The sequence below is a fragment of the Salvia hispanica genome, chromosome 6 (assembly GCF_023119035.1).
Source record: "Salvia hispanica cultivar TCC Black 2014 chromosome 6, UniMelb_Shisp_WGS_1.0, whole genome shotgun sequence".
Taxonomy (NCBI): domain Eukaryota; kingdom Viridiplantae; phylum Streptophyta; class Magnoliopsida; order Lamiales; family Lamiaceae; genus Salvia; species Salvia hispanica.
In genome coordinates this window covers 42,788,780-42,810,211 of record NC_062970.1, presented here as the reverse complement: position 1 = coordinate 42,810,211, position 21,432 = coordinate 42,788,780, and the positions used below count along the sequence as shown (strand labels likewise).

Below are 21,432 nucleotides of genomic sequence, written 5' to 3'. Positions count from 1 at the left end.
TTTTCCAGCCTAATAATTTTGTGTGTCTCCCATGATAAACTGTGGCATTGTATATTTAGAGTCTTGAGACAATTAAATCATGAAAATAACAATTTTTTATGATTAAAATAACGTGTACTGTGAGTTAAACTTATGTTTATATTTGAAGAGAATTTTACTGAATAAGGTAGAAATGTCCCTCGAACGTAAAATGTATGGCTCTGTCACGGGGTGCATCACGCACCTTTAATAATGAACGGACAAAGCAAGGGAAGAAACGTTCCTTACCCTTGGAATCACTATATTATAGGGAAACATACCCATACATGAATGCATATACCCACACGCTAATTTTAGCATACAGAGAGAGTCAAAATATATGTTGAAAACAACCGGTTACGAGGGCATGCAGAAGAGAGCTTAAACGACGCCATTGAATCTTCTTGAGCTTCTCGAGAGACCAGAGCGAGCGCTGGTTTATCGAGGGCTGAAGAGATTCATTATGCCAATTTTGATTAATTGATTGTTCATCGAGGGTATTTATATATTTTAATTGAAATGGTGGGGTTGAGAAGATCGTGACGAAGAAGGATGTTCTGCTTTTCTTGTTGCATGCCACAAGCGAAGGACACAAAACCATTCCAGGACACAAAAACCCTTGCTCCCATTGCTAATCTATCCTTGAAAACTGGTACTTTTATTGCTTGTTCATTTTGCATTTTCTTCAATATTTTGGCATTGTCCCATTATTTTAATGTTGATGTTCATGTTTTATTAGAAGAGAATTAATTGATGGAGGATTAAATTTGCAGATAGCGTAAGGCAAAAGTATGTAGCGGAAGAGATAGAGAAACTTGGGAAGAACAATATATCTGCCGAGATCTTCACGTTCCAGGACCTGTCTGTCGCCACGAACAGCTTTGATGCCGATAATTTGTTGGGCGAAGGCGGCTTCGGGAGGGTCTACAAAGGCCATATTCAAGGAAAAAATGAGGTGCGTTATTTCATCGTGAATACTAAAAGCATTGCATTAGACGTTAAAAAACAATATTTCATTCATAATAAAATTATAGATGAAAGTATGTCACAAATACGACGCACCATCCGTTACAAAAGTAATTGGGACTCAGATTTCACTAATTTATCCAAACTTACCTTCCTTAAAACTTATGCCAAAAAAATGAGACATTTAAACTAACTTATGCCAAAATGAGACATTTAATTGTCTAATAAAAAAGTAATAAACTAACTTTGTTGCCCTACTTCTATATATATATATAGGATGTGGCAGTGAAGCAATTAGACCGAAATGGATTCCAAGGCAACAGAGAGTTTCTAGTAGAAGTTATGATGCTGAGTCTTCTTCACCATCAAAACCTCGTAAGTCTGGTCGGATACTGCTCTGAAGGCGATCAACGAATTCTTGTTTACGAGTACATGCTCCACGGCTCATTAGAAGATCATCTCTTAAGTAAACCACCTTCTCTTCCTCCTTACAATTAATAAATCCAACCTCTTTAATTAATCAATAAATTAACCTAATTCATTTCACCACATCAAGATTTGAGCCCAGAGAAGAAGCCTCTCAACTGGGACACCCGGATGCAAGTGGCTCATGGCGCAGCACGAGGGCTCGAGTACTTGCACGAGACCGCGAGCCCTCCGGTCATCTACCGAGACTTTAAGGCCTCCAACATACTCTTGGACGCCAACTTCAACCCTAAACTCTCGGATTTCGGGCTAGCCAAGATCGGCCCTGTTGGAGAAAGACCCCAGGTTTCGACCCGGGTAATGGGGACGTACGGCTACTGCGCCCCAGAATACGCTGCCACGGGTCAACTCACCACCAAGTCTGACGTGTACAGTTTTGGGGTCGTGTTTCTCGAGATGATCACCGGTCGGAGAGTCATTGACTATGATAGACCTAGTCAAGAGCAGAACTTGATCGAATGGGTACGTGCATGCATGACTCAACTGCAATATTATTGATTGAAGAATAAACGTTTTATCAACTGAGTTGCACTTTATACTGTTGCATGCATGCAGGCACAACCGTTGTTTAAAGACAAGAAGAAATTCCACACGATGGCGGATCCATTGTTGGAAGGGGAGTACCCGGAGAAGTCGTTGTACCAAGCTCTCGCGATTGCAGCGATGTGTCTTCAAGAAGATGCTCCATCGCGGCCGTTGATTTCGGACGTCGTAACTGCATTAGAATTTTTATCAGCATGAGTAATCAGTTACTAAATTGGGGGAATGGGTTGTATTAAGGTTCAATTGAATTGATTGTATGTTACAAGAGTATTCAACTCGAACATATGCAGTTCCCGAGCAATCGTTCGATTTTGTACTCCAATCGTTGGTTACTCGTGCAAATACAACCCTATATCCTGACCCAGTTAAATTGAATTGTTGAATGCCTCTCTTTACTACCATGTTGAATGTAAATGATGTAACACAAATATGAAGTTTGTTGGTCTACACACTTAACACATCGATTCATTCAATAATATGGGAGATTGTTTCATTTAACTAACTTCATTAGTTAGCATTTTGCTATTTGGGGATAAAACTTCATACTCTCTTCGTCCCAATGATTTCATTTTTGGATGCCCTATAATATGTCCCAAAAACTGTATGTGAGTTATGCTTAATGAAATAAAAACAGTAGTGATTAAAAGAGAGAACATAAACATACTTCCTCCACAAAAGATGTCACACTTGTGAGATGACACGGAATTTTAGGAAATTTTATTTTGTCTGTTAGGTGGAAAGAGAGAATATAATATTTATTTATCGTGAGTGAACTTTTTCTTAAAATGGAAATGTAACATCTTTAGACAAACTAAAAAAGAAAATGATAATACATCTTTTATGGGACAGATGTAGTATATACTATATGCCCTTTATGGGCCGAGGGGCATAGGATATGATGTGATATCTTGTATTTTTTCAGATTACTTTTCCAGACAGAATAACATCCAAACATGACCGCGGTGTAATGTTTCGAAATCAGAAACTTAAGAGTGCAAACACCCTTTTCCGGATACCAATTTCAAATATCATTAAAATTGCTTAATATTTTATATTTATTAGATTTATAATTATACTCCATATATTAAAAAATTTGGTTTTTTTTTCATATCAGATTTTTGAATTTTCCTACTGAGAATGAATAAAAAAATAAAAACAAAAATCATAAAAGACGTGGGAGAGCGTGGACAGCATCATCAACGTGCACTTGCTCCATTGAATCACAATTCACAAAAATATTCTTACCGTTGAACTCAATAGAAATAGTGAAAGAGTATTGATGAGGTTTTCAAATAAAAGGGACTTTTTTCAGATTTGAAGCTCCCCTGTGGATTTAGCCACTAAATTTCAATCCCGGCTGGATGTTTTAAAGCCAAGATTTTGATTCCCATCTCCAGATAATGCGTTATAGCTGGTAAGCTTCAACCTATTCATGTCAGTAAATGCAAAATTGATGATTCTTCCGCTCGAATCTTATGGTTTGCTGTTATTCCTGCTTCGATTCTCTTTTAATCCGATGTTTGCTGTTTATAGATTTTAAGAAATAAGAGAATTTATGCATAGATTAGCTATTTGTTTATGAATTGAGGGGTTTGTGGTGGTTGGGTTGTGCCTTCTATATTTTAATGGTGAAGACATCTAATTTATGGTGAAATCAACTAATTGTTAGGTGCTTGTGTTTGAATGAAATTATTTCGTTTGAAAACATTTACCTCAATGCATTCATTATATCACGTTGGCTTTTATGAGTACTGAGGAGTATTCACTTATTCACATTAACTCAAAACTCAACGATAAACAAATTGAAAATCCATAATTGTAGTTTAGTAAACAGGTGTTGTGATGTTTTAGTGATGTTGTGATGAATTGGATCTGGATGGTGTGTTGTATTAGAGAGGCAGCTTTAGCAAGCATTTAACCATGATTAGGTGCTTCTAGGGAGGTAGGCTTAGCACTCAACCGACATTAGCCGTAGCTCAAAATTGTCGATGCCCTACATCTTATCCCCTTTGTTGTCCAACATTCCGGAATCTGTGGTGTGGATGTGGTATTATTTCATGTTTCCAAGTGTGGAGGTTAGTGGGGACCTTAGTCGTTTACTTGTATATAAATTTGTGGAACTCGTACGAGTGCAAGTCCTATTTCTTCGAATATGTTGATAGTTTGTCGGATTTTTGCAGTTTTGGGTTTTACAAGTCTGTGTTTGAGGAGCATAGTATAAGAGATTGGACAAGCCTTGGTTTTATGTTTAGTACTATAGTTCTCTATCAATAGGTAGAATTTAAGATTATTTTAAAAGATGCCTTCGATAACGGAAACAATTACGTCGTGTTTAACATGATAACATCCCATAGCCATAAGAAGAATATGGAGAAAATATTTCCTGTTCTAACTTATCAAGGACTGCATCTAATTTATCCTTGTTTACTAGCAAAGTTGATAGTATTCTGTATTCATCACTATGTGAAGAACATTGATCATTTCCCTTTTCTACATCAGTTTTTTAAAACTTCGTTATGATGAAAATTGAGTACTGTGCTGCATTTGCTACATGAATTTCGGACTTGTGTGCTGATGATGCTCTTTTTGGTATCGAACAGATGAATCTGTAAAACACTGAAAAAAGAAAGCGGAGAAACTTCATTCGGAAATAAATCCCTACTGAATCTTTACAAAAGTAAGATCGCTATGGTTCAGACGTTAGAAGCCATAAGGGGAGGAGGTGGATCTGTTAAAGTAGGTACAACTGGGAAAATCAGTGCTCTGATGTCTAGAGAAATAGAATCAGCATCTAAGGCGCCTTCCGCATCTACTTCTGTTGCCGTTTCAGCCAGTGACATTGCTCCTAGAAAACTGAAATCCAGAACATCAACAGATGAAGGAAGCAGCAGCGCTGCAGTTAATACCAAAAATGGTAAATGCCCCGAACCAGTAAGGAAGACAAAGCATCATCGAACTGGAAGAACTCATTACATCCCAATGCTCGCAGCTGATAACATGTCGTTAGACGGAACTCCTGTAAGACAAAAACCTAGCAGGAGGGCCCCTGGTTTAGTTGAAATCGTTGACATAAATTGTGGAAATCCGGAAAAAACATGGAAAAAACCAATAACAAACCGCCTAAAGAAGCTTGGGTTCTCTAAACTATCCGAAAGCTTCGGCTAACTAAGCCTGCGATTGCGACTGGGACCTCTTAACATCCGCTTTGAGACTCCTGTAAGCAAATCCGGAAGAAGCTGTTTTTGCCTGTTTGCTTTCCGCTACTTCCACCATTGAACACATGCTCGGTATGAGCTTGTTGCTTGCTCTCTTCTTCTTCTCAGGAACACTGGTAATAGCCGACTCTCGCTTGGATCCTGACAACTGGTTGCCTAGCTGGTGCAGGGGCTTGTTGTGGCCTAACTGGAGACGGCTGAAGTACTCTATCTCCCGCATGATGAGAGATCCAACGGTACCTCTTGTCCCTATCGCCACTGGATAAGGCAACTCTTTTATCCTAGGAGGGAATGTCAGTGTCTGAGGCGAAGGCATCGTCTCGGTAGGAGTGTGAGGCATGTTAGTTAGCTATGTGTAGGTTTGTTTTTGAGAAGGGGTTATGACTTTTTATGGAGAGTGAACTAGGAAGAGTGGTCACTAGATTCATGTGCATCTATTTATGTTGTTTGCTTTTGCTCTAACTGTGGTTGAATTTAGTATTGGTGATGATTATTACTCTTAATTATGTGAAACAGATCATGTGCTGCTGATGGATGGTCCTAGCAACCCCAGTTTGAATGAAGTAGGTGTAAACAACGATTGGAAATTATTTATTTTTTTGAAAATTTTTTGTGATTTTTTCTTGAATTGTTAGGGAAGAATGGTGCGTGTAGATAATGTTTCTTGTTTAGGTTGACTTGAATGTTGTTTGCTTCATCATGTGAACTCAATATTTTAGTAATTTTTGGGGGGGTCTTTTGATCATGGGAATGTGATGAATGACCTATAAATATTTCCTATATTGCCTCAATACAGCTATGGTTTTATTCAGTTTATTAATCTGGTCACAGGTAGGCAGGCAATGGGGGAAGATTTAATTTGTGAATAAAGGTACTAATTAAGTTATCATTTAATTGTGTCCCTACAATGCAAATGTGATGGAAATGAAAATCTTGTTGGGCTTTTTTGTTGAAGTAGTGTAATTTTGGATATATTCTGTTGTAGATGATATTGCATATAAAATTGAATCTAATATTTTAAACGATATGATAATTTTAAAGAATACATGGTAGTGTGACAATTTTATTACAATCTCAATATTTTCAACATTTATATGATGGAGTATTATCAATACTACATGAATCATGATCTTTTCGTTACTACTATAGTAATCTCGGCCTTCGATTAATATTCAACCTAAGAATACAATGTGCATTTTAAGAAAGACAATAGGTGGGTACTGGCTACTACATAGATCTCTCCTAGTTCTAGTTCAATCTAGTACTACATCTTATTATTGCTGATATTATTTCCGTAGGTTATTAGGTATCTCAATTTAATGAAAATAAAGTGGACTGGACATAAAGTTCAGAGCCAGGCAGCCAGCAACTAGAAAAACAAGCAAAATTTATGAATTGAAAATTAAAAATGAGAGGAAGTGTTGAAAATTAATAATGAGAGGAAGTGATGATAAAAGAAGAAAATTAAAAGCAAGTCGTGGAGCATCTATGTATATAGTTTTTTCCTTCTACGTCTAGGGCACTCACAACGTGTCGAAAAAGGGGCCGAACCTAAGACCAGAAATGAGGAGCCGGTGTTGCGGAGTATGAGGATTGAGGCCAAGCCGCAAGACTGCCCCTTGAACCGTCGTGTGGCATGTGTAAATGAAACTATTTTATACTTCATCCGTCCCAAAAAATAGTCTATTTTTGTTGTTTTGGTACGTTTCTTAAAAACATTTGACTTTCATTTTTGATAAAGCTTCTTTCAATAATAAGGTGGTTTTTATTCTCTACTTAACAATATTTAAATTACTTTTTTCGATGCCTCTTCTATTTACCGATTTTGCAGTAATACTCGAGTATTTTCAAATTCTTTTATTTATAGGACTGAATGAGTATGATAAATGTTTTTTTAGATTATATAATAGTATAGGTTAAATATTAATGTTGGATATATTCTATGCATATGAATCATTTAGAAAGATTGGTAGTTTTATATTCCTATTTAGGTCCTCCAAGAAAAATTAGCTGCTTTCTATTTTTGATAAATTAGAGCATTCCCAGCAGTTTCCCTAAAATCTCCCTTATTTCTCCTAACTCCTGCCACATCAGAGCCACATCAGTACCATAATTTATCCTCAGTTTTTAGCCAACTTTTAGCCAACTGTTCCAATGATTTCTCCCTTATTTCTCTCTTATTTCTCCCTAACTCAACATTTCATTTTTACATCATCACTAATTTAATTGTTTTATTTTTGTATATAATAAAGCTAGCTAATTTAATTTATAAGACAAAACAAATAATAGTAATAAAGTTCGTTGTATTAAACACGGGTAAACATTACAACGACGAAAATTAATAAAAAAAAATAGTACAGGAATGGAAAAAAAAATTCAAAGTAAAAAAATTCAAGGGCGGTGGGCGCGGTTTCTATTTGCCCACAATTCTATGGGCGTGGTGGAGAGAGAGAAAATAAATGAAGAGAGAAAAAGGATGAGGATGAAGAGAGAAAAGGGATGAGGATGGGGAGAGAATGAAGAGAATGTGTGTATTTATAGGGGGGAAATTTAAAAAAAAAACAAAAAATATATTTATCGCCGAATTATCGCCCACAGTGGTCGGCGATAATTCGGCGATTTTTCGCCGGTTGGCGATAAAACGGGAGGAAAAATCGCCGAATTATCGCCGACCTCTCCCATTGGTCGGCGATAGACGGCGAAAAAACGCCGACTTTTAGCCGGCACCATTGGGAGTGCTCTTATGTGTTCCGATTTTATAATAAAATTCTTGTCGTCTACAACCAGTAGTCTAAGTAGAGGACGAGAATTTAGCAATATCATAAACACTTTTTTCTCACTATTTCTGTCCTACGTAACAAATTTTACAATAAAACTTTTATTGTCCACCAATAGTGTAAGTTGTGGACAAGGATGGAGTATATGTTTTCCACGAACCTATATATCATTCATATTTCCTTCGACCTTCAGTTTTCTAGTATTGACATTTGAAACTTTGAGTCCAGTATTGAGGCTTTATTGGTCCCGTGATACAATAATTTTTCTATATTTACATTATAATGATATTGGCATTTGAAATGTAAAAAAATCATTAATGCTATGTAAAAAAAGTGATGCAAAAGTTTACAAATAAAAGAAGTGACACAGAAGCTACACTATTTTCACACAAAATACCAAAAACTATAGTAGTAATACCAAAAACTATAGAAATGATGCAAAAAAATAAAAATTTCACACAAAATACCAAAAACTATAGTAGTAATACCAAAAACTATAGAAATGATGCAAAAAAATAAAAATTTCACACAAAATACCAAAAACTATAGTAGTAATACCAAAAACTATAGAAATGATGCAAAAAAATAAAAACCAAAAACTATAGTAGTAAAATAAAAGTGATGCAAAAGTTTATAAATAAAAAAAAGTGACTTCACACAAAATAACAAAAACTATAGTAGCAAAAATAGTAAAATAAAAGTGATGCAAAAAAATAAAAACCAAAAACTATAGTAGTAAAAAAAAAGTGATGCAAATGTTTATAAATAAAAAAAATGTGACATGGAAGCTACTCTATCAGAGCCAGGTTTCGATCCTGGGACCTGTGGGTTATGGGCCCACCACGCTTCCGCTGCGCCACTCTGATTTGTTGAATTTATTGGCTTCATAATTATACATACTTTATTTTAAAACGAAATTTTGATTATATTGACAAGCGATAAGGTTTGTGGGAGGATATTACTAGTAACTGAAAAATCTCAAAATCAAGAGCGCAAAAAAAAGCAAATGGCATCATCATCATTTCCTTCCACTCTCCAACCAAAATTCTCCCTCAATAATTCATCATCTCCACCTCCTGCTTCCATCACTCCGCAGCTCAGGCGCCACTTCCTTGCTGGCTCCGCACGAACCATTGGATGGTGCAACCCAACCAGATTGGGCCCCACCTCCGGTTCCCGAACCACTTGCTGGTTCAGGTTCGGCCAAAACGGCGTCGACGCTGAAGGCGCCGGCATCTACGGCAGCCAGGCTCGCGACGACTTCGACCGCGACGACGTCGAACAGGTTCCTCTCATCTCATTTCTCTCTAATTTTGGTTCAATTTTCAATTTCGTGAGATGAATTTACGAATTATGATGTGTGGCAGTACTTCAATTACATGGGGATGCTGGCGGTGGAGGGGACATATGATAAGATGGAGGCTCTTCTGCAGCAGAAGATCCATCCCGTCGACATTTTGCTGCTCTTGGCCGCATCCGAAGGCGACAAGCCTAAAATCGAGGAGTTGCTGAGAGCTGGAGCTGACTGCACCGTCAAGGATGCCGACGGCCGCACTGCCTTGGATCGGGCCGCCTCCGACGAAATTAGGGATTTCATTCTAGGCTTTTCTGTTCAGAAAGCCTAATTCTTCTTCCTCTTATTCGTAACTTTTGCACTTATCTATGCATTCTATGTGTATTGTTTTTTCGAGTTAGTGTTCGATTTGATGGATTAAATACGAGACTTAATTTTGTGATATGCTGCTGGGCTCGATTACTCGAATTGATATTGATGCAATGTCACGTAACCTCATTCGATTCCATCTTTGATGATGAACTTGTTTAGATTCTTAGATTGGATGGATTCGATACAACTTAGTTTCATGGTACGTTAGTAATCTCGAGTCAGTTCAATCTTGAGTAATCTTGAATAACCGCCCAATGAACGGGAAATTGAGACGAGTTTGATCAATGCTGTATTGTACAAAGGGTCAGGTGTCATTTGGAGAGGGATTTACATAGAATGTCACTGCTTGAAATAAAGCTCGAGGAGCTTCTTGAGAGTGTCGGTGACACTGGTGAACGGATCAAGAGCAAGAGGCTTATCTAGCTGAAGATCAGGGAACTGGTTGGTGAGAGCTCGTTGCATCCCGGACATGGACATCATCGCTGCAAGCTGACTATTCGACATAGTCTCACAGTCTTGTGGGGTGTCTTTGATTTTGTCAGGATCGTAACCCAACTCCGCCAGTGAAGATTTGTACTTTTCTATGAATGCTGCTCCCGGGTTAGGGGTCCTCGAGTATATCTGAAAACGTAACACGCACCACGAAAATCAGTCATCAAAAACCTAGAATCGCGAACCATGAACACTAGAAGCTAGCAAACATTTACATCAAAGGATATCAAATTCTTATGCATACCGAAGAAACAAAGTAGACATCAACAAAAGGAGATTGAAGAACTTGTAAAGACATAAAGCACGTACGAGCTCACCTGTATAAAACTTTTGTCCTTGGCTCCAGAAACAAGGGCGTAGTTGTCGTAATCAGTGTCTATTACATCATAGGGTTCCTTGGGGATGAACGGTAAAGTAGGGAAACGGAGGAAACACTTCTGTTTGATCATCTCCGCGTTCTCAGGATCCGTCTGAGTCTTATCCTTATCTTCTTCAGAAAGGCATTGGACCTTTCCCCTTATACCAGTAATATAACCATCAGGCCCTCCGTGAACACAAAATGTGTCGACCTGAATCGCGGGTGCTTCCATGTCATATGTATAAACGCCCTGAAATTAAGTCAGAATGAAATAATTTAAAAATTGGGAAAGCAATATAACTGCAAGAGATGATTATGGACACAACAAAGTTCCCTCTTTTTTTCATCCCACATAATTCTTCATTTATTTCTCAATGTAAGGCACTCATCTCCTCATAGATTGCACATAGGCACTTTGGCCCTTAAATAGTGGTTTGCAAACTTTTCCGTTTCACCTGAGTACAGTGGCAATCTTCTTGACCTGACCCGGCAAACCCACGCTTAAGAGAAGCTACTTCAAACCATCTCCCAGCATATCTGGCTGGATCAAAGTTCTTCACAGACATTCCTCTCATTGACATCATCTTTCCATTTTGCTCATCAGTCTCGGAAGGAAGAACCAGCTTGTTGTCGGTAACACTTGCTAATTGGAATATTATATTACTTTGAGACAGATTTGTTGCTGTGGCCTGTTGATTGAAAAAAAATTATACTACTCCTATATATGGAAATAGACTCAGATTACATGTTTCTCTCTTAATTGGAATACATGACAGATATATCGATTGCCTCAAAATATAATGTAGAGGAGCCGTTTCCTTGAAAATAAAAACTTATTAGTAGTACATATCAATAAGACCGGATGCATCTTAGATCCTACGACATAAATACAGCAAGAACACAGTAGAACTAAGTGAAGATTACTACTTTCTCTGTCTTATAAACTGGGAAGCTTTCAGAAAGCTTGATGGTGGAAATCCAATAATTCAGCCTAAAATATGAGGAATAGGTTTGACTATTTCTTTTCACAATCACAATATTATCATGTAAAGCAAGCTTTTGTGAGAGAGATAACTGCTAAACAGATGAAAGGACGCATGTTTCATTCATACGTCGGAGTATAGACATGGCACGCCAATAGAAAATAGAGCACTAACCATGTCCGTCTGAGATAACAATACAACTGATGCCACAAGACCTGAGATAGCTGTCTGAACTCCAAATCTAACAGATGTAGGTTGCTCAATACAGCAATCTGACATGTCTCTGTTGACAATTCTCCTAGTCCAAATATAGAGAGTATTTAGCTCTTCATAGCATGCTATACAATTTTCTACCATCTGTACACAGACAGAAGCCGGTGCTACACATTCACTTTCACTTATTTTCATGTTTTCATCTTGACGACAGAATTCCGTCTATGTATATTATAGCAAATGTCGTAAAAGTGAATGCATAGAACCAACTTCTATGAAGTATATACATAATCCAGATGGTAAAAAAATATAATAAGATGAATGTAAATATGCTACCAATTTGACCTCCAATCATGAACATGTAAACAGTTAATGTATCAGTGACAAGCAGTCATTATTCGCGTGCATTTGGAAGTTTTGTTAACAATGTGTTGTGTCCTGTCCATTGCATCAAGGAGTGTTTGAAGGTCTAAATTTCCTGGATTCTGTGATTTCATAGCTATAAATACTGGTTGATGAGAATGCTCAGAATCACACCTCATCAAATCATCCCAAACATTAAAAAAGTATTCCAATTCAACCCCTTAGATCAGCATTTTTGAAATTACGTATTTATATAATCAAAGAACAATTTCACTTTTTTAGGTCAGCTCTAGTCAATCGAAAGGTCCAGCAATCGAGATTATAAGAGGATCAACTTAAAATTGTTAAGGAAAACATCCAAATCGACTCTGCTAGTTGAATATGGGAGTGAAGGCATGTATTTGTGCAAAATAAAGTAGATATGAAAAGGAGAGGTGAGAAATTAAACCTGGGCAAGCGAGGATTATGAGTTAGAGGCCGCGATTGTGCTGCTACCAGATTGCTGCATTGGTACGCCATTTTCAGCTTAGCTCACGACGAAAAACTAGGAATTCTTACTTCTTTGAAATTAACTGCAGAAATTAAACTTGGTGAAGTCAATTTCATGTGGGATGCTGTGAACATCAGTTGATCACAGAGGTTAAGCACTTTGTATTTTTGTCCCCAGAATTATAGTCACATTACATCATTAAATTAGAGCCACACACAATCGTGGTGTCGCTCTTGATTATGGGACAGGAATACTATATTGTTAAGTTTTACTCCCTCGGTCCCAAGATATTAAAGCCCTTTCTTTGTGGGGACAGGAATTTAAGAGATGGTGTTTAGCAGTGTAAATGGAGTTGGTAGTAAAATAAATTTTTACCATAAATATAAATAACTCAAATATGTTGAATTCTAAAAAAAATAAGTATCTAATATCTTGGGACGAAGGAAGTACTGCTCATCGGTCGTACAAATGGAAAAACTGATCATAAATTGGGCCATATATTTTGGCCCAGTTATCATAAATTGAGCTTATATTTGGTTTAGTGTTTAGGCCTCTGATAGTTCCTTATTGGGCGTCTAATTCGGCCCATTAACAGCTATTATATGGTATTGGGCCAAAAGCCCGGCCCAAGTTGATTTTCTATTTACACTTAATTTTTATCTTGAACACAGATAAATTTGTAGAAGCACATTGTCAAGAATTCATGATTTAATTTTGATCTTTAGGGTCTAGTACAAATTTCAAATTCTCAGCATGTGATTGCACATTGGATCATGCTTCCAGCTATATGAATCTTAGTTCGAACTAAATTTCCAATTCGAACTTATAGTCAAGTTGTGATAACAAACTCTTACATTTTAGAGTAATGCTAAGTGGCCATAATGTGGCTGTTCGTCCACAGTTTTTTCAGAGAAAACCGTACAAACACATTTGATAAATGATTCGTCTAAAAATACTATAACTATTATGCCAAAAACATTAACATTTTTTTTAGCTCCATTTAAATTTCCGAATTTATATACCCACATATTCCTGCTTTTCTACAAATCCAATTGGGGGAAATGGACGCTTATCTCACATTCTTTTTGTCAAGAACTTCATTTACCATATTTTTTATCCCCTTTTTCTTTGATTTTACTAAACTTAAAAGTTATAATAACTTGTGAATGTCTATAAATTTTTTAAATAAAATAACAATAATACTAGTTTGTTTTCTATTGATCAATTGGGGAAATCATTATTGAATCAGTTAATTGAAACAATAAAATAAGGATTCAATGATTTCAATTGATCAATTGAAGAATAGGCCGGTGAAACTTATATGTTATAGCATTACTTATCATCAAAAATACCTAAACTTTATTTGTGGTTATTCGTTCATTAACATCTAACTATTCAATTGAATTTCAGATTAATTAAAATCTCAGCTTATTCAATTTAATCAAAGATTAATTGAACCCAAACTAAATTGAGAATCTAATGATACCTTTGCATTGTAAAAATAATTAAGATGGCTAATAATTGAAGAGTTGAATAAAATGAAAATGAAAATAATGGGATAAAAAACTAAATATTTACCCTTTAATTTAATTTGGGTACACGTGTAGTACTCTTGCATGTTTGTTAGGAGTTAGGACAAACATCGACTAACCTACTCACGGAAAAAAAAAACTTGGCCTAATCATAGTAATTAAGAAAATTAAATGATGTGCATTAATGCGCTGACAAGATTAAGATAAACAATAAACACAATAATTAATAAAGAAATGGGCGGCATAGTTTTTTCCCATAATTGTGACTTCCCATGTCTATGAATTGGGTGGTTCCTTTTTAATATCTCACCCAATAACGTAACTATAGATTGTGGGTTAATTAAAGTAATAATATTATATGTGAAAACTAGGTACGTAGTCTATTCTACTCTAATAAAGTCTCTTCAATGGATGCCCCCTCTAATAATAAAAATAATAATAATTCTAGTTATTGTGCAATTACTCTCAGGGCCCATCATTATTAAAGAATTAAATATCTTGGATCGAAACAATAAAAATTATATGTCGATCTACTATTACAAGGAGACCGTACCATACTTATATTAAAATAAAGAAATTTTGTAATTTTGAATTATAAAAAGAGATGCTCATATATAGTGAGCATCATGGGAAAATATGCAAATTAACGTTATGTTTTAACGATTAAACACCACATTCAATGTGAGATATACTATAATTAACATCATTAATCTTGTATAGCACAAGTAATATATGAGCATGTCCATCAAAGTTTTTGTCTAAAAAATTGAGATATATACAATACTCTCAATGTGTGTCAAAATGCATATAGAACTAAATATAATCCTACACAACCTTTAGAATTTATACCAATTCATCAATAGATGTTATGCAACGAAGTCTAATAAGATGTTTTTCCATAAATCAATACATTTTGAGTTATATAGCTTGCAGATTCAGTGTTAAATTTCATTTTTATGCATTTATCTAATGTACATTCCATAGTTAAATAATTAGTACCCATAAATAATTAGTAGTTAGTACCCATAAATAATTAGTACCCTCGGATCCCTTTCATGATATAAAATTCACACATCTTATTCCCTATCTCTTTTACTACTATAATTTCTAGAAAAAAACAAAATACCTCAGAGAATTTTTGTAGATCGAGATTTATAAAACATTTGTAACAAACTAGTTCTTCGTCTTAATCTACCATTTCTTTTGGACTGGTTTGGTGCTGGCCGGAAAGAGAAAGTTGACAGAATGTCATTTTAAAATTAGATAAAGAGGGGTTTCTGGATCATATTGTTATAGTGGTGGTTCTTCCAACTTTTGCTTTTATCTTCATTCTCCATAAAAATATTTTTTATTAGTAAAATTAATTTGGTGGATCTAGATCCGCCAATAGAGTTTAATTAGCTGTACTTAATTGCGATGCAGGTCGTCTGTATGTAGCGTCATCTTCAGCACCATCTCGTTCATTTTACAGAAGTCGCTCAACATGATCTCAGGTCTCATCAGTGTTGGCGTAAGCTTCTGATAAAGTGTGACACAAGTGTGAAAAAAAGGAAAAACTTTATGAACTAACGACAACGGACAATATTGCTTCGACCTTAATTGTGTTCGTCCCTACAAATTCTATTTTTAGTATTAATCGTCAACTTAAATATTGCTTAAGTAATTACTTTTAATAAAATATTCTCTAATCATCCTATTAATTTCATTATCACCCAATTATAATCTTTCAAGAGATTTTGTCACTAAGGAGGATGTCTGCATGCATGATCCCACCAGCACTAATTAACGACCAGATATTTTGTTATATCTGGTATCTCGTTGCAAATCATATTATTGTAAAAAAAAAACAAAAATTCTAGCAATTATATGTCAAAAAAATCATTATAAATGACGACACATATTCAACTATATACAATAGAACAAAATTTAGGTGGACTAATTTGAGCAGCAAACTAAGTAATAAAGTAAAGACCAAAATGCCGGCAGTTTGGACTGTTGTTTTTGGTCAAATAAACCGTCCCCCAACCCAATACCATAAACAAATCCACCCCATTATCGCTACTTATCCAAATACATTTTCATTGTTGTACAATAATCAGAATATGGTAGATAAAATTTTATGTGTACATAAAAATACAAATTATGGGAAAAAAATTTCATCACTCTAATCTAAAAATATAGTAGATGATTCAAATTAGTCTTCTTCTTATAATTACTCCGTTTAGTATTCCTATGAAGTTCACTATTTTCTGTGTAATATTCTTGAAGTTGTTGTGTAAGATAATCGAAATGAATTTCTAGATCCGTGGATTTATTATAACAAAGTTGTAAAAAGAATAACTTTTTTTATTGTCAATTAGTGGCCTAAGTATTTACATTAAATAATAATTAAGAAAATAATTTAATAATGAAAAAAAGTGACGTTTATTGACTCCATAAATGATACTCGTGAAAGAAAGTAGTAATTACTTGGATGAATAAGATGACTTGTGCACCCATTAGAGCATCCGCAGCGGTGCTCTTAGCACCGTCCGTCCGTCCGTGCCGCTGAGCACCCGTCGTCCGTCCGTGCCAGCGGCACGGACATGCTCTTAGCTAAGAGCACGTCCGTGCCGCTGAGCACTCATACGTGGCAACGTCTGATTGGCCAACGGCTAATTCGATTTTTTATTTTTATTTTTTTAAAATTCGAAATTTATTTAAAAAAATGTTTTTAAATAAAAAAAAATATTTTTCCACTTCCCAAAAAATTATATTCGTTTTCTACCCACTTTTAATTTATTTTTCAATTTTTTTCCCCAAAATTCACATTTTCATCTATAAATACCTCCACTTCAACACAAAAAAAATCACATTCTCTCATCTTTTTTTTTATCATCTACATTCTCTCATCTTTTTTCTCATATTCTCATCTTTGTAAGATTTTAATTATGTATTTTTTATTTTTTAGGATTTTAATTATGTATTTTTTTATTTTTTAGGATTTTAATTATGTATTTTTATTTTTAAAGATTTTAATTATGTAATTTTTATTTTTTAGGATTTTAATTATGTAATTATTATTTTTGAATATATTTTTATAATGTAGAAATGTTTTTAATAATTGGAGTATTTAAATTGAATAATAGAATGGTGGGACCCTTGAGCTTGTCCTTAGCTAAGAGCACGGATGTGGGTGTTGTGCTCTTAGCTAAGGACAAGAGTAAAAGTGGGTCCGGGCCCACTTCCGTGCTCTTAGCTAAGAGCACGGATGGGAATGCTCTTATGGAGTAATTACTCCCTTCTTAAGTTTCTTAATCCTTGAATCAACTCAAATCGAAATTAATCACCTTTTAAACCGAATTTCAATGTTTACTATCAAAATATCAAAATTACGAGTATATATCGATAATTACATTATTAAATTACACAAATTTGAAATTAAAAAAAAGAGAGCACATTTCCACACCTTTTATTATCTCGACGCACCACCATTTGCAAGACTAAAATCACTGGTCGTGTAATCGTCAACTAACAAAACACCAAAAAATACCCCCACGCTTGAATTAATCCTCACACACTCTTCCATTTAAATATCCACACACACACACACTAGCCATGGCTATTCAGAAATTCCACGACGCCACCGGAAAAATGACTCAGCTCTACCGGAAAATCATCCACGTCAACCTCCGCTGGAGCATCGCCGACAAAGTCACCGTCCTCCGCCGCTTCTTCCGCCTCGTATGGCAGAGAGTCCTCGTCTGCTCCGTCAGGATGCCTAATTCTCGATACCGCCGCCTCTCCACCAGAAGAGTCCCCTCCTCCTCTTCTCCTCCTCCGCCGAATCCCCTCGATTCCGCCGCTACGACGTCGTCCAGCGGCAGCGACGGCGACGATTCCGATTTAGTCTCGTTGAAGATCAGTATATTGGGGGATTGCGAGATTGGGAAAACTAGTTTTGTGGTGAATACTCAATCAATTGAACTCCTGTTTCTATCGATTTGTTACCTCTTTATCGTTAAAATTGATTTGGAATTAGGTGAAATATGTTGGAGATGAGGAGGAGAGGAAGAGCTTGCAGATGAAGGGGCTGAATTTGATGGATAAAACCCTGCAAATTAGAGGCGCAAGGATTGCTTTCAGAATTTGGGATGTTGGAGGTACGGATTCAATTAATTTCAAATTCAATTAATTAATGACGAGATTAGCATATTTTAATCTGATTAATCTCCACAATTTCAGGTGATAACAAGTCATTACACCAAGTTCCAATTGCTTGCAAAGATGCTGTAGCTATTCTTCTCATGTTTGATCTCACCAGTAGATGCACTCTAAACAGGTACTCTAATTATTCAAAATCTCAATTTCATCATTAAATCAATGAGATCAATTTCATTTTTATGTAATTGCAGTATAATTGGATGGTACAGTGAAGCAAGAAAGTGGAATCAGGTACCAAAATTTCGCACTTTTAGAAAAGAATTTAAATTCTACTTTCTCAAAAGTAACGAACACGCTTTGACGACACGGAAATTAGAACCCTTTTCGTTAACAATGATTCTTGCTTCATCAAAAGTTATTACTAACTTCCTAAATAATTTCTAGTTGGTGGGGAATGAGACTTTATTTCAACATTCAAATGTTTCAATTTTTTCAATTATTTCTTTAAAGACACCGTTTTGTATATAAATTGAACAATTCTAAAAAATTAAAACTTCCTAATTTGATTTTCTATTTTTAAACAAATATTTGACATTTTGAAACCTTTTGGGATTTATTGGGCTTGTTTGTGCAATAATGTCATGAAGAAATTTTCAAACATAATCCAAATTTTGCATTGTAATTGATGATGGTATGTTTGTTTTTTTGTTATAAGCAGACTGCAATTCCAATATTGATTGGGACTAAGTTTGATGATTTTGTGCAACTTCCACCTGATATTCAATGGGCTGTCATTACTCAGGTAATATTCTACTCTTTCCCAAGAATTATAATATCATGGCGACACATAATAATGCACGTAAATTGAATAAACTATGCACCATATAAATAAATTAAGTACCTAATCATTCACCACGAAATATGTAACTGCCATTTGTAACCGCATAATATATTTTTTTGTGTATAATGTATTTGTTAGTCATGAGTCATTTTCTACAAATGTGATGAATAAGATAGAGTTAAAAATGACGTCTAGTCATGCATTTGATGGCTTTATCGTACCAAATTTAATGTGTGTTTTATTTGTGCACCAGTCATAAAAAATCTATCTTGGTTTTTAGCAATCTGTAAAAAATTTATCATATTAATATAAGTACTTATTTGTAATTATAATTATATATCTCAATTTCAATTTTATCAATTCTTTTGTGGTAATTATTTTTAAAAACTAAAAAGACGTACCACTTACTTTTAAGATGATATAGAGTTGATCTTTAACCATTTTTTTTCGAAAATTGATCAATCTTTGTCTAAATAGATAAAAATAAGGAAATTATTGCCGCGTAGCATTTTCTTGTCACAAGAAAACAATTTCTATTAAAGGAAGAAGACAACGACTTGGAGTCGTGTTGTTGGCTCGTCAAAAATTGCGACACACGTAGGAAACGTGTTGGAAATATTGGCCTAATCTAACTTTGCGTGCTACACTCCAATTCTTGCCACTATATTGAATAAAATAGGCTTGTTTTTATAGAGATATTAAAGTCACGAAATTTAGGGGAATTATGATTAGTTTTGTAAGATTTGATAACAGAATATTAAATTATGAAGTTTTAATTTTTCCTTCTTGTTTAACGATGGCAGGCACGGGCGTATGCGAAGGCGATGAAAGCGACGCTGTTTTTTTCGAGCTCAACACATAACATCAATGTAAACAAGATCTTCAAGTTCATAATGGCGAAACTCTTCAATTTGCCATGGGATGTTCAGAGAAACTTGACTGTTGGTGAACCCATCATTGACTTTTAATTCTTCTTTTTTTTTATTGGAAGAGAAACATGACTTTGTATACTTACACTTTTTGTTTGCAAAATAGAGTAGCTGCTAACAGCCCAATTAACCATAGCTGATTTGGATGGGCCAGATCTGTCCTGGATAAGCCAAGCCCATTTGTAAAACTATTACTCCACTATTGTATTTTCTGTTTCTAAAGGAAAATTGGATTCTAATAGTTTCTTTTTCAATTGGTGTACAACGGCCCAATATTCAAAATTAAGTACAAAACAAAATTAATCATAAGATAAATATAAATTTACTGGACTTTCCAGAACTCATGCATGGAAGCAGACACTTTATAAGCTTGTTAATGCCATGAAATCTATAGAATTTATACAATTTATAGTATACTCCATATCTGCATGTCAATTTGATACTCTGCATCTCATTGAAGATACTCACTTTTCTTTTTAACTTGTTCCAACTAAGATGATGACTCATTAATAAAAATAGAAACATCTTTATGTCTACTTTGTCCCCTTTCTCTTTACTTTGCTCTCCTCACTTTATACATTACAATTTACACACAAAATAAAGTTACATAAATTCTTGTGTCACCTAAAGAACAGGTCATCTTCCTTTGAGCAAATGGAGTATATAAAAGGTGAGCGTTCAATTATTAACTTAATATACACCTTATTTTGGATGGCAAGAGACATTTGGTAATATGATAACAAACCCTAGACCTCTAAAAAGTTTATTGTACGAAACCTAGTAGAGTAGTTAATTACTAAGTCCAAGTAAAATGATAAGGTTGATTAGTACACTACTCTACTTTAATACTCCTATTACTAAGCAATTAATTAATCTAAAACTTTCAAAACATTTGATGAATTAATTATTGGTGTATGAAGGGTATAAACACCAGTTAGGGCATCCGCAGCGCATCTCTTAGTGGTCTTGATCTCGTCTCGGAGAGACGAGACTGCATAGAGACGGCGATGCAGCCTCCCATCTCGTCGCTTGGCTCGTCCCTGAGAGGCGTCTCACGAGACAGCTCGCCACGCGCCTTGGTGACGTGGCGTGATGCCCAGTCGCCGGCCTGCGAGTGGGCGTCGTTTATATCCGATTGAAAATGTTTTTTTTAATTTTTTTTAAAAATTCAGGAAAATTCAAAAATAAAAAAAATAAAATAAAAATATTGTAATTTTCAATTTTTGTATTTTCAATATTGTAATAAAAATCGAAAATTAAAAAATAAAAATAAAAAATAAAAATACTCCATAGGATTTCAATTATGTATTTTTCGTATTTTCATATGTTATAATTTTCATGATTTTTAATGATTTAATGAATTATTAGTATTAATTTAATATTGCAATGAAATATTAATTGAATTTATTGGAAATAA

General features: G+C 35.1%; 5 protein-coding genes and 1 non-coding gene across 7 annotated transcripts; 4 read left to right on the top strand and 2 right to left on the bottom strand.

The window, feature by feature from the left end:
- Positions 1 to 394: 394 nt before the first annotated feature.
- Positions 395 to 2,391, top strand: LOC125196182 (probable serine/threonine-protein kinase PBL23). Its single transcript, XM_048094590.1, has 5 exons — positions 395 to 670; positions 792 to 973; positions 1,261 to 1,450; positions 1,541 to 1,932; positions 2,026 to 2,391. The coding sequence occupies exons 1-5, from the start codon at positions 571 to 573 to the stop codon at positions 2,209 to 2,211; spliced, it is 1,050 nt and encodes a 349-aa protein (XP_047950547.1). The 5' UTR covers positions 395 to 570; the 3' UTR covers positions 2,212 to 2,391.
- Positions 2,392 to 3,225: 834 nt separating this feature from the next.
- On the top strand, positions 3,226 to 5,757 carry LOC125196183. Its single transcript, XM_048094591.1, has 2 exons — positions 3,226 to 3,427; positions 4,614 to 5,757. Exon 2 carries the CDS (start codon positions 4,702 to 4,704, stop codon positions 5,176 to 5,178), a length of 477 nt encoding a protein of 158 aa, XP_047950548.1. The 5' UTR covers positions 3,226 to 3,427; positions 4,614 to 4,701; the 3' UTR covers positions 5,179 to 5,757.
- Positions 5,758 to 8,799: 3,042 nt separating this feature from the next.
- On the bottom strand, positions 8,800 to 8,871 carry TRNAM-CAU. Its single transcript has one exon. It is a non-coding gene; the product is annotated as a tRNA-Met (tRNA).
- A 92-nt stretch (positions 8,872 to 8,963) lies between these two features.
- On the top strand, positions 8,964 to 9,743 carry LOC125196361 (protein LHCP TRANSLOCATION DEFECT). Its single transcript, XM_048094855.1, has 2 exons — positions 8,964 to 9,290; positions 9,373 to 9,743. Exons 1-2 carry the CDS (start codon positions 9,012 to 9,014, stop codon positions 9,628 to 9,630), a joined length of 537 nt encoding a protein of 178 aa, XP_047950812.1. The 5' UTR covers positions 8,964 to 9,011; the 3' UTR covers positions 9,631 to 9,743.
- Positions 9,744 to 9,889: 146 nt separating this feature from the next.
- On the bottom strand, positions 9,890 to 12,736 carry LOC125196360 (chloroplastic lipocalin). Its single transcript, XM_048094853.1, has 5 exons — positions 12,529 to 12,736; positions 11,679 to 11,802; positions 10,977 to 11,210; positions 10,481 to 10,771; positions 9,890 to 10,292 (listed from the first exon to the last, which is right to left on the bottom strand). Exons 1-5 carry the CDS (start codon positions 12,597 to 12,599, stop codon positions 10,011 to 10,013), a joined length of 1,002 nt encoding a protein of 333 aa, XP_047950810.1. The 5' UTR covers positions 12,600 to 12,736; the 3' UTR covers positions 9,890 to 10,010.
- A 4,850-nt stretch (positions 12,737 to 17,586) lies between these two features.
- Positions 17,587 to 20,269, top strand: LOC125192671 (septum-promoting GTP-binding protein 1). 2 transcript variants are annotated; one of them, XM_048090289.1, is made up of 6 exons: positions 17,587 to 18,047; positions 18,124 to 18,244; positions 18,327 to 18,423; positions 18,497 to 18,536; positions 18,961 to 19,047; positions 19,890 to 20,269. In XM_048090289.1, the coding sequence occupies exons 1-6, from the start codon at positions 17,700 to 17,702 to the stop codon at positions 20,052 to 20,054; spliced, it is 858 nt and encodes a 285-aa protein (XP_047946246.1). In that variant the 5' UTR covers positions 17,587 to 17,699; the 3' UTR covers positions 20,055 to 20,269. The 2 variants fall into 2 exon arrangements, with proteins under 2 accessions (XP_047946246.1, XP_047946247.1); XM_048090290.1 differs by having other exon boundaries at positions 17,588 to 18,047; positions 18,964 to 19,047.
- The last annotated feature ends 1,163 nt before the right edge of the window (positions 20,270 to 21,432 follow it).